Source organism: Indicator indicator, chromosome 30 (genome assembly GCF_027791375.1).
Source record: "Indicator indicator isolate 239-I01 chromosome 30, UM_Iind_1.1, whole genome shotgun sequence".
NCBI classification, from domain to species: Eukaryota; Metazoa; Chordata; class Aves; order Piciformes; family Indicatoridae; genus Indicator; species Indicator indicator.
In genome coordinates this window covers 8,882,321-8,899,452 of record NC_072039.1, presented here as the reverse complement: position 1 = coordinate 8,899,452, position 17,132 = coordinate 8,882,321, and the positions used below count along the sequence as shown (strand labels likewise).

General features: G+C 40.7%; 1 protein-coding gene across 3 annotated transcripts in view; it reads right to left on the bottom strand.

Moving 5' to 3' along the window:
* AUTS2 (activator of transcription and developmental regulator AUTS2) overlaps window positions 1-17,132 on the bottom strand; it is a 793,740-nt gene that overhangs the window by 229,896 nt on the left and 546,712 nt on the right. For all 3 annotated transcript variants that reach the window (XM_054394316.1, XM_054394317.1, XM_054394318.1), the window contains exon 5: window positions 15,829-15,858. In XM_054394316.1, coding sequence (XP_054250291.1) covers window positions 15,829-15,858 — 30 coding nt within the window. The remainder of the gene's footprint in view (window positions 1-15,828; window positions 15,859-17,132) is intronic.

The following is a 17,132-nucleotide window of genomic DNA, read 5'->3' as shown; positions in this document are numbered from 1 at the left end:
TAAATTATCCCCCTTCCACCTCAGATATTCACCATATCTACAGAAAGCCAGAAAAGTGCAGTAGTTGGTCATCATCTAAAAGAGAAAAATGGCTTGAACAGTATCTACAGATAAGCATGAATGCCTCCTACTAAACCAATCTGTTCCTAACTAGTTCTTGATATTGCAGTTAAATGAAATCACTTGTCTGATTAGCTTTGTCCTGGAATCTCTTTCTGCTGCTAAGTCCTGAGTAAGCAGTCACAGGAAAAAGCACTGACATGCTTAAATGAGAATCTCTAGGAAGCCTCATTTCATTGATTTACTTCACTTAGATGCCAGAATTAAAACTCTCTGGTGTGATACAGAGAAATTAGTGATCACCCACAACTTACCTGACCACCTCTGCTATTGCATTAGCCAGATTCCAACCTAGATGGTACAAACAATATTCTTTCTGCTGCATCCATTTGGTAGAACAATCTCTGTTTATGTATTCCCAAACACAACTTGAGAGAGATGTGCTTGTCAAATGAGTTGTCTTTGGTTTACATTACACAATTCTTCAGATGACACTGAAGCAAGCCCCCCCCCCCCCCCCTTACTGTGATGTGCTTTTCTCCCAAGTATGTAACTACAGTTTATAGGTAATATCAGACATTTGAGATTAAAAGAACATTTCAAACACAGGCATGACTAGAGATGCACTTTGGTTTTATGCTGTATTCCAGCTTTCTGAATTAAAAAAACAGACAAACAAGAACCCCCAACTACCACAAGGAGCTTTCTGTTCTTTTTTTTACAGTGATTGGCAATGGCAAAAGGAGGAGATCACACCTATAAAACTGCTCTTCCTCACCTGGAAGCAGATCAGCACGTTTGCCATTTCACAGATCCACTTCCTGTTAATAAAAAGGCAATTTCTTCAAGTAACAAAGCCATGTACTTTTGGCAGTAAGCCAGGAAGCTTAAAGAGAAACCTTGAATTCTGAAAACATAATAGACAAGGGACTCAGCTTAAGAAAAGATTTCATCTATCAACTAACAAGAGGCTGGGGTCATGAAGTAGGGTATTCTTTATACTTGAGAGACCAAGCTAAAAGTCTTAAAAACGTACAAGAAAACCCTGGCTGGAATGCTCTCTGTAGGTAATAGAGGTTGCAGCTCCGAGAAGGCTTATCATTTCTCCTGACATTCTGACAGAAATGTGTAATATAGAAGTTTAGCAGTGTGGGCAGGTTAAATTATACTAGGCAGGAGAAATCATTTCAATGTGAATTGAAGCGTTTACTCTTGTCCGCTTCCAGCTCTAGCTTGTTATTCTCTCTGCTTCCCAGAGCTTCATGGTTTTAACAGAAAAGCTTCATTTTAAAACAGATGTTATATAGGGGCTGCTTTGGTTCTAGGATTTGGTGTTTACTCAAAAAACATCTCTAACACACCACTAAAGTGTGACATGGTCTTGCATATCTATTGAATTTTCTGTGTATTTTGTATGTATTTTCCCATGTGTTCTGTGTAGCTTGCTTTAATGTATTTGTCTGCCATGGCAAATACTGTGGTAAACAGAATTGAGCAATGTGGGTATGGGAAATTTTGACTAAATCTTTGTGAATTTATCAACAGAAAATTTTCTTATGAATAAGAATGAGCTCCCAGAAAAAAAACATGCCACTACTCTGCTCTTTTTCACAGGGAAAAGAGCATTTTCAACTTCAGACCTTCATTTCTACTGGAAAGAAAAAGCATAGAATCTGCTCAGCTAAGCCACTGTAGCCTGCTTTTCACGGAGTCAAGGAACACTTGCTGCCTCTTCAACCTGTCCCAGAAGCCCAAAGCACAATCCACCCCAAAGCACAGCTTGAATGACACATAACCATCAATCCTAAATCTATAAAGGAAACCAAGCCATGTAACACCTACAGGTAAAGAAATACTGATGAAAATGTGTCCCCTATAAGAACTGTGATCCATTCTGAGCTACTATGAAGCTCAAGACCCTCTTGAAAAGGATGGAGCTCCCAGATCTTACACCAGCTGAGCAATCCTTCTTGTCCAATTCTTTTCCTAAGCTTCTGTTTCCATCTCAGAGAGATATTCAAGCTTTTTTTTTTTTTTTTTTCTCCCCAGCCCTAAACAGTCTCCCTACTGCCTGTAGGTAGAATCACTATTTCCACCTGATTTTTTGAAATCAGTGTGCTTAGTATCATTTACCACTTCAGAATAAGTGGACACTCATTAATGGGAAATTACAATAAAATTCACACTGAATTACATACAGCCTCTGCATTAGTAGCCAATGAGATCATTCTGATTAATGTTATCACAGGAAGTAGCAAGGAGTTTGAAATCATTTGCTACAACAGCTAACTGAAAGCTCAGGTTTCCCATTCAGAAAAACAAGCATGAAATTATTTAAAGACCATCATTGCTTTAAATAAGTATTTTGTTATTGCATGTGTAAATCATGCACAGAAAAGAACCTTATCATCACAGTTGTCATTAGACCTAAAAATCCAGAGATACAGAGGGTGAAAGTGGTCACCTCTTATTTTCATGCCCCAAGAAACAGCAAACCAGGATATGACTGATTGAGAATCTCAGATTCAGACATCCCTCCCAGCAGACAAAACATGAAGCAACACTATGGATGGATTTTAAGGAGTAAATCCTAAATGGCACTAATCTTACTGAGATCTGTCCAATTCACATGCATGACAAGGAACACTATAACTGCAATCTGAGCAGCCCTGAGGGACACTAAGCAGGAAATCTGGCAGTTCCCACACTGCATTCCTCAACTTCAACTTGAGAGAATGCTTGCTAGGAATGACAGCAAGTGGCATCAGAGGGTCCTAAAAATCTCTGGAACAAGTACTCTGGTCAAGTACTGGTCTTCAAAACATCTTGGGGAACACCATGTCCCTTACACAATCTATCCTACAGACACCCAAAGGCAGTGATGCTCCACCAACCATCTGGAGCCTGGTCAAGGTGCCCTGGTTCATAAGCAATGCACAAATCACCATTAAGAGCCACTAAATTAAGAAAAAAAAACCAAAACAAAATCTTGATTAAGAGGCATAAGATCAGGGATATCTTGTATTTCCTGCATCTGCTACTGACAGGAATGATTTATTTCATTTTTGGTATTTAATTTCCCCTCCGATTCACACAATCCCATTTATTTATATCAAAAGATTTGAGAACAAGGAAGGTTTCTCTCTCTGTCTGTGCTGTGCATAGGTCAATAAGAATCCAATGTGGAAGGGTTTGCTGAGGGCTGATGTACAGAAACAGCAATACAAAATTAATAAAACATTGTTTGGATTTCAGGTTTCAGTTGCAGAAACTCTTCTGTCTTGAACATTATGTCTACAACGAAATGGAGCCTCAAACAAAGACCACGTAAGGAAGAAGTTCAGAGCTGCTGTTATTCTTGGACAAAGAGAAACAAAAGTCTGTGGTGATTGTACAAAAGCCATGATGGAGCACCTCTTTCATTGTGTTTTTGATGACATATGACAAGTACGAACATCGATCTTGAGCATGTTAGTATTTTCCTGGGAGTACAAGATAGTATGGATTTCTCCCACATTGAAAACAACAGCTTTGACTTAACATCCTTGTGATGCCCTCTAAAACTGATCTTATTCAGCCTGCAGCCCATCTGCTTTATCATGGTGCACTGACACCATCAATCAAAGTGACCCTGGAAACATAACAAAGAGAAGTGGCTCCATTCAGGCAGTGATGGTAATACTTCCTAGCTCTTCAGCTCCTTGAAGTGGAGGAACTGTAAGTGTTCTACAGAAAATTAGCCAGGCCTCTTAGTTCCTGTGAATAGGTGAACTCAAAAGCTGTATGGCCTTGACAGTCTGAGATAATATAACACCCCTGGCTCCGTGACAGACGTCCCCAGTGACTGCAGCCACAAGGTATTCTGTATCAGAGATCATTACAAAGCCAAGCAGGGCCACACGCTCACAGGCTGCTGTACTGAGGTCATAGAAATATCTAAGAGAGACAATCCGAGTTATTGAGAGTTTAAATGATTTGTGCATGCCAGCAACACAGCAGGGCACAGGATGGAAGAGAGAGATGCATTAACTGGGGAGGCTGAAAGGTTTTCAGTGCTCCCCTCGCTGTTGCACTCATCAAAGGGATTGGTGTCTCCCCAATCATAGTCCACTGGGGTTAACTCCATTCTGTAAAATCCCTGGTCTGAACTAGAGATGTTTCTCCTCTCTCTCTCTTCTCCTTTCCTCTCCATAGTGGTCAAGATTTTGCAAAACGAAGCATGACAAAAAAGCTCTAAGTGCATTATCAGCGAGAATCCTTCCCTCCCAGTCCTGGTGGCACATAAAAACGCTGACAGAAATGAAGGTTTCCAAATGAGGTTACCTTTAAACATTTGGCACATACAGTCCAAAACTAACTTCTCCATCCTCCTTCCCAGACTATGGATGAGAATTTTTACTCAGTGGGCAACTGAGCCAATAAAGCAGCTGCCTGTAAAGCCCTCTAAACCAAGCAGCACCACCAATATATTGCCAGAAGTTAACAACTTAGAAATGTTGCATGTCTGCCTTGTTCCCACAACAGCCCCTTTGTCTGGGATGATTCTAGATTATCACTCAACTCTTCACTCTGTCTAGGATCTGCTAAATGTTCCTCTTTAAATTCATCACTCAGTGTCCATCTACAGCCATGCCTTAACTGCTTGGTTTTCTCAAAGTAACGAACTGGATATGACAGATAAGTCACCATAAACTCTACAGGATTAAGTTATTGTATCTTACAGCACAACTGGTTTCTACAAATGATACCCTGGAAAATGCCATTATCACTCAGTGATTTGGTTCAATCTGATTGCTACAGTTAATGTAATAATGTAACTCAATTAGGATGCTTTTGTTATGAATGAACAACCTTGTTTAATACTGTCTGACTGTCCAGAGTCAACTTAAATGTGATGTGCAGATGGCTTGTGAAGCCCAGAAATTCAGTGGTGTATTTTAAGAAGAGATACCAGCATGAATTAGGAAGCCCAGGCAATTTATAAAGACGTAAAAGGTCATCTTGGTGCTTCCTACTAGATGAAAATAACAAAGCAGGCATCTTCATAATGCCTGGAAGTGAATCCAGACTTTCAGCAGAGTTCAGAGAAAGGGAAGAGGCAGTACACACAGTTTGACTCTCTTTTTCAACACAGAGCACATCGGGTTGACCTCAAGACATTTGTTTCACATTTCTCAAGCTTCCACCAGTAGCTCTAAGTGTGGAGACCAGTAGCTAGCTCATGGTATGCACACACTGAGAACCTGGGAGAGTCTGGTTAGTTGAAAATTAAACGTTTTTGACTTTCTATTTGCAGTATCATTCAGAGGTGCTTACAACACATACTGATACACCAGCTAAGGTCAGCTCCTCTCTTACTGTCAAGCATTTGAGTCTTGCACTACAGCCTGGTGCCTATCCTTCCAACAAATGAACCAGGGGGGGCATTTGTTGGTGATGTATCAAGGCACAGGCAAAAAGACTTTCCGAGAAGGTATTATTTGCTCTGTAGGTACTGTAAGGGAAGAAGGAGGAAGAGTTTATGCAAAACCTGCACAGGATTAATGGAAAGATGAAAGTCCAGAAAGATTCTTACTCTGTTGGCACCTGTAGGCCCAACCCTAATTCAAACCATGTATTATTCTCTTGGCTTTTACCCTGTTTGGGGAATTTCTGGAATCCAACATGCACAGTAGCTGTACTTTACCACTTCCAAGTCCACAATAGACTTATTAGCCCTGAGCCAGATGGAGAGAAATATGCCAAAACCCAAAGCGGTACTTGCTGGAATCCTTCTCAATTCATTGGTGCATGCATTTAATTTCCTGTCTCCTTGTTTTCAGCCTGTCCTTGGATATATTTGTGAGAAACCTGAGATGGTTACATGTGTTGTGGCCTCCAAGACTCTTAAAAACATGAAATAATTACCATAACTTTGATATATACATTGTTTTCTTCTCTTTCTGAGGAAACCTCCAAAGAAATGTCTCACCTTCTCAATTCTCAAGTCTAAGACTTTTTTTTCTTTTCAAGGAAACGTGAGAACAGCCCTTCAGGAATGGGGAGCATGCCTCATACAAGATTATAAAAACTGATTTGTTATGAAAAACAGATGTTATTCAACAGTGTAAAGCATATATGAATATGATACTTGAATAACATAGAGTAACATACAGTCCTTAAAGAAGCCCTTATTATAACCTAGATGTGTTTGGACACGGTTAAACTCCAAGCCCCACAGGTTGAATTTCTGTGTCTCCACACACACCCCCAATACGTGCAGGCTCCCTAATGCCTTCCCCAAATACACACAGAAAGGACATACAGCTAATCAACAAGCAGCTATATGTAGGTGTTGGATTTGTCAGCGTGTTTCAATACATGGACTTCCTTTCAGGAGATCTGATAGTGTTTTTATGGGGAAGGTTTACAGACAGTAACGCTAAATAAAATATAAACCTAGTTGATTTCTAACAAAATCATCCCAGCTGAAACACTCTCAATGAAGTCTGAAATCCACATTGGCCAGGATAACCTTTTTCCAAAGGCTGGGTTTCAGAGACAGAGAGAGCACACGTGTGTGCACACACAGACACGCTCTTATTTTGTGACTGACTTGAAACTACAGCTCTCATTACATGATAATCAGAAAACCTCACTGTGCTTTTACTCACTTCTGCATCATTGGCACCTGAAAATGAAATCCTGCCTGGCATTGCCTCATACTCTAACAACCTTCTCAGAACTACTTTGATAAAAGTTTTGCTACATAAGAAAAAAAAAAAAACCCAGATGTAACACTAAAACACGAACAAGCAAAACTATCTATCATTTGGAATGTCTTTTTATTGTGATCTAAGCTGCTGGGAAGGCTTTAGGAATTTGCATGTTATCCTTAGAGATGTCTGAAACTGTCTCTTCTGTTTTTTGTATAGCACTGAGCACATCATCAGCTTTAATCTTTAATCTCTTCCTCCTCTCTTCTCCCCTGCAGAGAATCAAATCCTACAATCTATACACAGATAAAACTCTCAGGCCTAGGAAAGTTTGGCTCTAAGTTTTGCAATAAAGATATGAAGATTTATTGCCAAGAATGTATTATAGCAAAACAAAATACCAAGTTGTCTAAACCACTATTACATTCCAGAGTTCTGCCCTAGATGAAATGGCAGAAAAAGCAGAGTCCTGATTTCACACAAAACAGGGACATTCAGGGGTTCTTTGAACCCAGACCATTTCCTACTGAGAAGCATATCATAGAATCAACCAGGTTGGAAGTGACCTCCAAGATCATCCAAGTCCAACCTATCACCAAGCCCTATCCAATCAACCAGACCATGGCACTAAATGCCTCATTCAGGTTTTTCTTGAACATCTCCAGGGACAGTGACTCCACCACCTCCCTGGGCAGCACATTACAATGGGCAATCACTCTTTCTGTGAAGAACTTCCTCCTAATATCCAGCCTACAGCTCACCTGGCACAGCTTGAGACTGTGTCCTCTTGTTCTGGTGCTGGTTGCCTGGGAGAAGAAACCAACCCCTACCTGGCTACAACCTCCCTTCAGGTAGTTGTAGACAGCAATGAGGTCTCCCCTGAGCCTCCTCTTCTGCAGCTCCCAGCTCCCTCAGCCTCTCCTCATAGGGCTTGTGTTCCAGGACCCTTACCAGCTTTGCTGCCTTTTTCTGGACATGTTCCAGTACCTCAGCATCTCACCCTGTCACTTTTCTCCCCTCATTGCAACTACAGATACAATTAAGCACTTCAAAAGACAAAATAAAAAAGCTAAACAAACAAAATGAAGCTTTTTGTTTTATTCTCCCTCCATTTGCTAATTCATGCAAAATAAGAATGGGGACAGAAGAGAAGAAACTTCTAGGATTTCAGACACATACTTTACACATCTACTTACCATACAGAAATACAGAATGATGTGCCTTTTACCTGTAAGTATTCCAGGTATTAGTGCTGCTGTGAGCATGAAAGCTGGTGGGTAGCGTACACCTGTGTTGTAGGTATTTACAAACCCACTAGGAGGCTGCAATAAAATTATCTTGAGTGTATATTATGCTCTTCCAATAAGCATTTCAAATGACCACAATGTTCAACTTAAACTGTCCCCCAAGTTCCCTTAATATGTTTCCCTGTACAGCTATACCTCTAATTTTGAATATATACCCAAATATTTTGAATATATACCAAAAGCCACATTGCAAATAATGCACATCTATATAAGCAGATATATTGAATGCAAGTCAATGAAAAGAACAGATATTATTTTACAGTATACATGCGTATACATAAAAACACATGCTGCAAAATAATGTACATGTATATATGCTACAGCTGACAGAAGATCCTAGAGAGAACAGTAATTGCTTATACAAAACCAACAAGCCATGAATATGTACTGCTACAGTTGCATATATGAATCTCACACCACATATATGCATAAGGATAGAGTGCAACATCAACATTCAAATGCAACAGCAATATTTGGTGTATTTGTATATTGCAAAGTGCTAATGCAGTATAGTACCTGCCTGCTACACTCACACACGTTCAATATCCATGCATCCCTCCACAATCCTGGATATTTTTTGCTATTTATTTTAATTTTCATGCAATGATTTCATTTTTATCCACAGAAGACAGCTTGCAGATGATACTTATTAAAATCTGGTGGCTGAGCAGTATGTTGTGATGGTGATGTGATGGAGCCTGAACTTTCAAAGCACTGTGCACCCTGGGAGGAGTGTGCAGGGGCATCTGTGCCAGCCTCCCTCTGTTTCAATTCTTGATTGTTTACTCGACTGCCAGAAGATGGTCTGAAGCCCCGGGGAGAACAAAACCTGTTTGGGCCATTGACATTGAGTATCCTTGGTGCAGGAAGTCAGGACCTTAGAGGTATCCATCATTATGCCGGCCTGAAGGCAGGCTGGAGCCAAGGAACTTGCCTGAGAAGCTAGTAAAATTTTAATGCACTCTGTAGTGTGGTCATGTCATACTCAGTTATGGCAAATAATCCCAGATGCCTGCAGAGGTAAAATGGAGCTGTAATGTGCTTGCCTCCTAACCCGAGCTGACAGCGATGATGTACGACTACCATTAGCGGAAAATATCACTTCAACTAACCCATGATCCAGCTCCGCTAAGGGTCACATTATCCATGAGGAACAAATTACGCTCCCAAAGTAAATACAAATTTTCTACACGAAATGGGTACCAAAAAAAAAAAAAAAAAAAAAAGGAAAAAAGGGAAGGGGAGCTGGGTGGGGGAAGGGGGAGAAGGTAGGGGGAGCGAGGAGTGATACGTTACCTATGACAGCATGCTGCCGAGTGACAAAGATGATAAAGGACAGGACAAACAGGGGCTGAAAGCGCCGGGGCACAGCCCAGAGAGCTGTACCCATGCCTGTAAACAATGTGCTCACTCCCCTCGGTGGCAAACGCATCATCTTTCACAACGAACGTGCTTGGCTCTGATTTTATTACCACTCTAGCTGTAGGGACCCTCTATGTGGCACATCAAATGAATAAAAAGAATCCTTATCTCTCCTCCTAATGGGCCTTAAACAGTAAGAAATACTTCATGATTGCCTGAGCGCTGCTAGCATATAAAGTCTGGGTGATCTTTCTGCTGCGGGGCAAGTTTAAGGTGCTGAATTTTCCAGAGTTAAAAAGACAACACCTGTACAAATATGCAGTGTAGATCACACTGATGGGAAACATCCTGGCTTTGCAGAAACAGTTTTAGGAATTATACTGAGAAACTATTTCTCCAATCCTATCTGTAGCCAAAAAAATAAAAAAAAAGCATATGCCAAGCAGTATCCCCTGACCTGAAGTGATTGCTTAAAATTGGGTTCTCAGCCACTGTTTTCCCTCAGAGTCTTATTTGCTAATGACATTGGTGCCCACCATCCAAGGATATTTTGCAAGAATTCAGCTCCCTCTTATTCTCATAAATAGTCCTTTCACCTTTCCAGGAGATAAGTGTTGAGAACAGGATGAGAAAATGAACTCTGATGATACGCCCTTCTTTCAATAGCTCAATAAATGCTGAAGTTCCCTCTACAACCAAAATTTTTCAGAGTAGGAAAATTCTAATTTGTTATCTATACTCCAGCAGCACATAAACATCAAACTGAAATCTCAGTTGAGTTTTCAGACAGTAAGAAGAGTACAGATATTACCATAGGGCCATGGTGGTGGTCATACAAAAAAAAAAAATTAGCTAGCTTGCAGCTAGCTATCTGCTACAGCCCTGGCACCATCCCGGTGGACATCTTTATTTCAAGGGCTTCCCAAATTCTTCCTTCCTTCATGCCTCCCAAGAGTGAGGGGGAGAAAAAAAAAAACCAAAAACCAAAACCAACAAGCCAGCAGTTTTGTTTCCTGCTAAAAAGTCCCAGACAGATGCATTTGCCCACTTTAGAGTGAACTGCACCTGTCTGTAAATGTAGCCCTCTGTAGCACATAAGCTGGCACAATGCGATTTCTCTTTATCTGGCAGAGACACAACTCAGCAGGATGCTTTGGATCTGGAGTGCAGGAAGGAAATGGTTCTGAAATTCATGACCAACAATTCTGCATTTATTCAGTGGTACTGGAAGGTATGGTTTAGGTGGGCCCAGCCAATAAACATATCAGAGCATTTAGAAGTACCTAAACCAGCTGAGTTTATAAAGCTGGGCTAAAAAAGTGTGGGTTTTTAAACTTAGCCAGAAGCACATTGGAAAGTAAACTATATACAAATCCATAAACACTTCTGGGTGTGGATATTTAACTACCAAACATCCAAACAGACTCTGCATACTAAACTGGCTGACACACATCTGCCAAAACACTGCTCCAAACTCTCTCTCCAAAGGCCATACGCAAAGCAATTGTCCAAAAGCACTCCAGAAACATACACAGGGTGCAGGTGTGAATGCTTTTGCCTGTGTACAGACAAACACAAATAACCATGACTTTTATCCAAGCATCCCACAGTGATTTATGGTATTTTCCATGCCATGATCTTTGGTTTGTAGCTGGCATACATGTAATCCAATGTATTAGCATTAAAAACATTCTGATGCAACAAATATCATTCTTCAGCTATTTTGGTGCTTTCAATGGCATGTTATTTTTTTTTCTTTGAAGAGATAACAAGCAACACATTTCCACCAGCACAGGCTGGTGGCCTACACACAACAGCCCCTGTCCTAATCCCCTCCCCAAGCTGGTGTAAGCTTTGTTTTCTTCCCCTCTGACAACAAGCTAACATTTTACAAATTTAGCCCCAGTGTTGACTGATCTCCTTCCTCCTCTTGCATCCTACACAAAGTCCACCCAAAGCAAAGCCTGTTTCAGTAGGGCACTCCACAGTGCCTGAGCTGCCCCTGTAACCAGACAGATGCTGCTGGGCCCTAGTAGAACATGTCCTAATGAAACTGAAGAGAGAATTGCTTGGGTACTACTAAGATATACTCAGAATTAAGTCATCAGCTGCAGTCATTTTTTTCCTCAGTTGTACATCCCATCAAAGCCAGGTAGAATTCAAGCAAGAAGCAAGCCTCTTCTCTTGAATCACAGGATGGGTGCAGCGCAAAGCAGTTCCCCTTTCCTGAGAAGTGAAAAATCACTGCAGTGCCTCAGACTGAACCTTAATTTTAAAAACAGTCTAATTAAAGAGTGGTGAGAGGAAATGGTAGAGATGGCAAATAAACAAAGGACCTCCCTCCTTGCCTCATCTTTAGCACTTGACTTCCTTATCAAAACATTTTGTACATCTGTTTTAAACAGTACTTCCTCTTATTTTCAGAGGACAAACTATGTGTTTGCACTCAGGTTTTTAATACTGTATTAATTACCATGGGTGTAATTTTAAAGATTGTATCTAGACAACAGAAGATAATACAGCTGCACTTGAATTTGTCAGCTGCTCACTAGCTTGCCCTAATTTTAGATTAGCAGCTCTGGAGACCTGCTCAAAGAGTTAGACTGACAGACTTTTTAATGGAGAAAATCAAGAGTTCTCCTGGGATCCATATTTTTTTCTGATTCAGTAAGAAATCCCAGTGGTATTTGCAGAAGGATCCCAGGATAGAAAATGACATCTCTCTAAGAATTAGTTCTTGACACACTCTGATGCAAGTCCTTCAAATATACTCTCCCCTCCACAGACATACCTGCTACCTCTTCAGGTTTTTCAGCAACAGGAGAGAGAAATGCCTACTTTTGAATGCCTCGGCCCAGTACTGTGAGTCCAAGTGGAATAAAGGAGCATGAATCTATATAAATTGATAAATTACCCCCCAAACCATGCTATTTAAAATTGAGATGCTGACACAGCCTTAGCTACAGTACTGCTAAGCAGGGGCTGCATCATTTTTCAATTAAATATCCTTGTTTCTTCTTCCAGAGAACCCTCTGGAGAAATGTCTCATTTGAGGGCAGACACAGACAGAAAGTGACTCTGTCTGTCGGCTCTCAATTAAAGGCTAGGGAAGATGGATTGGAGGCACAGCCATCACCTAACAGACATCAGATATCACCAGTGATTACACAGCCAGATAGGTACATATTCAAGTGGGGAAAAAGTAATGCTAACAGCCTAGGAGACATTACTTTTCCTACTCTGCCACCACTCCCTGTTCATCTGTTCCTCAGCTTCTCAGGTCCTGCTCCTTCCTGCATTCTCCTGCTTCCCTGTGGCCCACCTAGTCATGCTTGAACTGACTCATCTTTAAGCCACCTCAATCTGTCACTCACTTTTCATCATCCTGATCTGCCATTTTTTGTTCAAAGGCACTGGTCCATCTGTCTGCATTTCAGGTCTTATTTATTCTAGTAGAAATATGTACCTGGCTGGCACTACTCCTGTGGAGCTTTCAGGCACACTGAAGGATCTGTGTGGGCTGGCCCTCAAAAATCCTAAATGAAGCAAAATTCTTTCCTTCCCATTTTCTGAAGAGCAAGGACAGAATTCATCTGCAGCAGCACACCGCATTCTATATACCTCAGGGTATCAAAATCTGCCAGAGACAGTCCTAAAGAAAAGTAGATATCTTCTTCACAGAACCATTTCAGATGAAGATGCTTCTGGTGGGAGGAGAATAACTCCACAATCCTCAAAGTACATTGACCTAGGACCAACCAAGAGCAATTTGACAGTTCACTTCTAGAACAGCTCCCCAGCTGGAGGCTAACACCCTTATCATGAAATAAGTCTTTTGGGTCAAGGATCTTAAAACTTCTAATCCGTCCAAATACCCTCAGCTCCTATGGTTATGAGTGAAAACTGAGGATGCTCAGCACCATTTAGGGAACAATCAACCTCCTCTTGCACAGATGTTTTGCACCCTTGTGTCTCCCAACGCCTTTTGCTCATAGGAATTTTTGCTCCTAAAAATGTTCTTTTATTTAAAGCAGGAATTCAAAAATCTTCCGGGTCCCTATTGAAAGCGATCTAAAAGATCCTGCCTGTCTGCAGAAAAGAAGTTTCTACTTGTCAGTTAAACAAAGGAATAACACACAGCCTCCTTTATAGTGTGTACTTTACCTGTCATCCAACAGCCCATTATCATGTCACGGCAGAGTGCACTTTTCCACAGGTCACTTTGTTTAAAATGACATGGATAATGCACATGTCAGCGAGCTGACAGTCCCGACCGTCCTTCAGAGATAAAAACCGCAAGACGAGCGCCTGTTCTTATCTGGGGTACATGCCTTGGTCTATCATCTAAGTCAGGCAGAACATGATTTCTCCAGAGAGCACTTTTTTCATTTCCTGATTTTAAGAAAATCAAATAAGCACCATTTGTCTTCATCTGAATATGCTTGACCTGCTCAAATGATGATGTCTCGCATTTTATAACAGGCTACATATGCTGAATTCAAATTAACAGCGGAACAAGGCCTTTAGATCTTTGCCTAGGCTGCCAGCACAGGCTGAATAAATACGCTAGAGTTAGCTGTCGTCTTCTAGGATTGGGCCTGAGCTTTAAAACTCAAAGCTGGCTCTGGTACTGGGATTTGGAAAGCACTAAATTATCAGGGATATTTGGATCTGTGTTGAGTCTCATTTCATTAGGGGGGATGACAAAATGTAGATCACAGAGGTGAAATACACATCTGGATTTTAAACCCTTCTCACACAAGTGCTGGGATATTCTGGCATGAGATACAATCTTCAGTCTATCTTGCATTGTTTGTGGAAATTACCCTGACCCAGCACAACACCACCGTCCCTAACAGATGCCTCTCTGCCTTTTTACACAGGAGTGCTGTAAGAGAAACATACTGTGGATCCCGTAGAGGGTTAGCTCCATAAATGCATCAGTGGCAGGAAATTGCACTTCTAGGTCTGGATGCCATAAACATAGGAGCTGAAATTCAGTTTATCATCTTCTACTGCATAAGGAACACCCTGAAAATGAATAATCACTTCACAGGATGGAATGTAATGGTAATGCATTAAAAATTCATATCCAAAAGTGCAGGTTAATATTCTGTGCAAAACCCAACAAAACCTCCTCTTTCTGTTGTCACACTGATTAACTCCAGTGATTAGTTCCCTTATGAAAGGGAAATCACTGCAGTTCAAAGTAAACAGTGGTTCTTTAACATAGTTAGGAAATTATTAAGAAACACGAGGGAAAAAATCACTACTTGGGAAATCACTGAACAAGCTGAAGGGCAAAGCTTTGGTGGTTAAATACAGAATGGTTTGGAAATGTCTTTTGCTCCTGCTACACAAATCCAGCAGAAAACCAATCAAATTTGGAAAAGGTGATTTCTGTATTCATTGTTTCCTTGTGTCTTTACAACATATTTGGTTGGTTGGTTAGTTGGTTTTTTTTCCCGTGGTATAAGCTGCATACTAGCATGGTCATCTCTCTTTTTCATGGCTTGTCCTGGAGCTCGTCAACAGAAACTCCCACAAAACTTTCCAATGATATTGTATGAATGATATTTTCTGACATTACATTGCCCTCTCCCAACTCCCACCCCCTAATTTATCCAGTGAAAGAGGAGATAGAAGTGATTATGTTATCAAAACGTCCCTTAAGGCTCAACATACAAATGAAAACCAGAAAATCCAACCTGGAAAAAAAGAAATTAGACCACTTTTTCTGCAATGGCTATTTCGTTTTTGCCAAAGAAGGAAGGTAGATTTTAGTCTGCCCACAACGTATGACATCGAAATATGCATCACTCTATTAGTTTTTCATTGCCATTACTTCTCTAATTAGGAAACAGCACTAGAGATCAGTGCCTGACTTTTTCAGCATGACATTCTTCCCTTTTTCCACTTAGAAACCCCAATTTATTGAGATAATTCCCACCAAGTTGTGTCACTTGACTGAGTGTACACTTTCCTAGTGTTATTTCTAAAATATATCAACCATAACCCTTCAATTTGAGTCTGAAGACCCTCACCTGCAGAGAAGAAAAACTGTTTAAAAGTGCAAATGTCAGTTTCTGTTAAAATTTCACAAGCAGAAACATAGCCATAGAAAGGGTTGGTAGTGAGACTGGTGTGCATAAACAACCCATACAAACCCTGGCATCAACATGGTTGTAGATGAATTGTGCAGCTTCCAAAATATTCATTAGAATTCTCTTTCCTTGAGGGTCTACTCCAAAATTAAATTAAAGGCAGAAAAGTCTTTCCTTTGTATAGAGATGCTTTAGATCAACCCAAAGAGAAACTTTGAATAAATAAGAGAATAAGAGAAACAAGTGAATCAAAAATACCCAACAAATGATTTTTGCTCCCATACTGATTTCCTTTCTTACCTTTTCTTCTTGATCACTGTCGCTGTCACACTGAAAGACAAAAAGGAAAAAAGAACAGGTAAGAGAAACTTGCTACAGGAAAAAAATGAAAGATTTCTATGAACAAGGTGGCTGAAACATTTGCAAACCCCATGGCAGCAAACCTGGCACCTTTAGGGAAAAGCTCAATTACTGTATGGGAGGGAATTCTCTCCCACAGTGGTGGTGAAGATGATTCATTTGTACCTCTGAATTAGGAAAAAAAAAAATCCACTGAAAACAATAAAAGCCATTTGCAATGTCCTCTGTTAGTTGAATTCAGATGCACAGGAGCTGATAGTGCATGAGCATATTTAGACTCCAGAACTGGATCAGGGAAGAATAACAGCAGTATTAGAGGGCTAGTGGGTTTTCTTCTGGTGGACAGTATTCCTCACACTGCCTGCTGATACAACATCCTTCTAAGGCTCCTGAGACAGAAACAGCTTAGATTTGCCTGTCCCAGTAGAGAAGTGCTTGCAAGGCCACCATCTTCCAGCACTACTTGGAGGGTTCACCCTATGTCATTGCTTACTGCTGCTGAACTGAAGAATTCAAAGATCACAGTAGAAGCAAGAAGATGTCAAATTAATTGACACATTGAGACTCTCTGTTATTCAAGAGTATCCCAGGTATCAGAGTAAATACTTACAACACTGTAAAATGCTGAACAGTATCACTGGCTGGTCCTGATATTTATCAAGTACCATTGCTCAGTTTTTAAATAACTTTTGCTATTGCAGAAATACAGCAGGACTAGATGAATCAAACTTTAGTACAGATAAGCATCAGAAACCCAAACCACGTTTCCATTTGCTAGAAGTACAAAAACCATGCTGGAAATAGGACTACTCACTTGCCCCTAGCTGCTTCTCCCAGAGATTTGATTCATCCTTCCTACCTCTGGGTAACTATGGTGTGGCCACACTTGGCTGCCTACACAGCAGAAGCATGAAAGAACCACCTCCCTCTGTTTTGTTGTTGCTTGTTTTTTAACTACATTTTTAGATTCTAGAGGACTGAATTGTCTGTATCACTGAAGGGTGAACTCATACCTGAGATCTGATGGGAGATGCTTGCAAGGAAAGCATGGGATCACCAAACAGGAGAACCAGGCTTTGCTAAAGCAAGGATGAGCTGATTGTGTTATGTTGTTACAGCAGTCAGTTACACCCCTTATGCATTTCTTTAATGTGTCCTTCATTATTTTCGTAAGAAAACCAAATTGCTTTGACATTAGTTCTACTTTGTGAATTCCAAAGGCTAACTATGCAGTGGGATGTGAA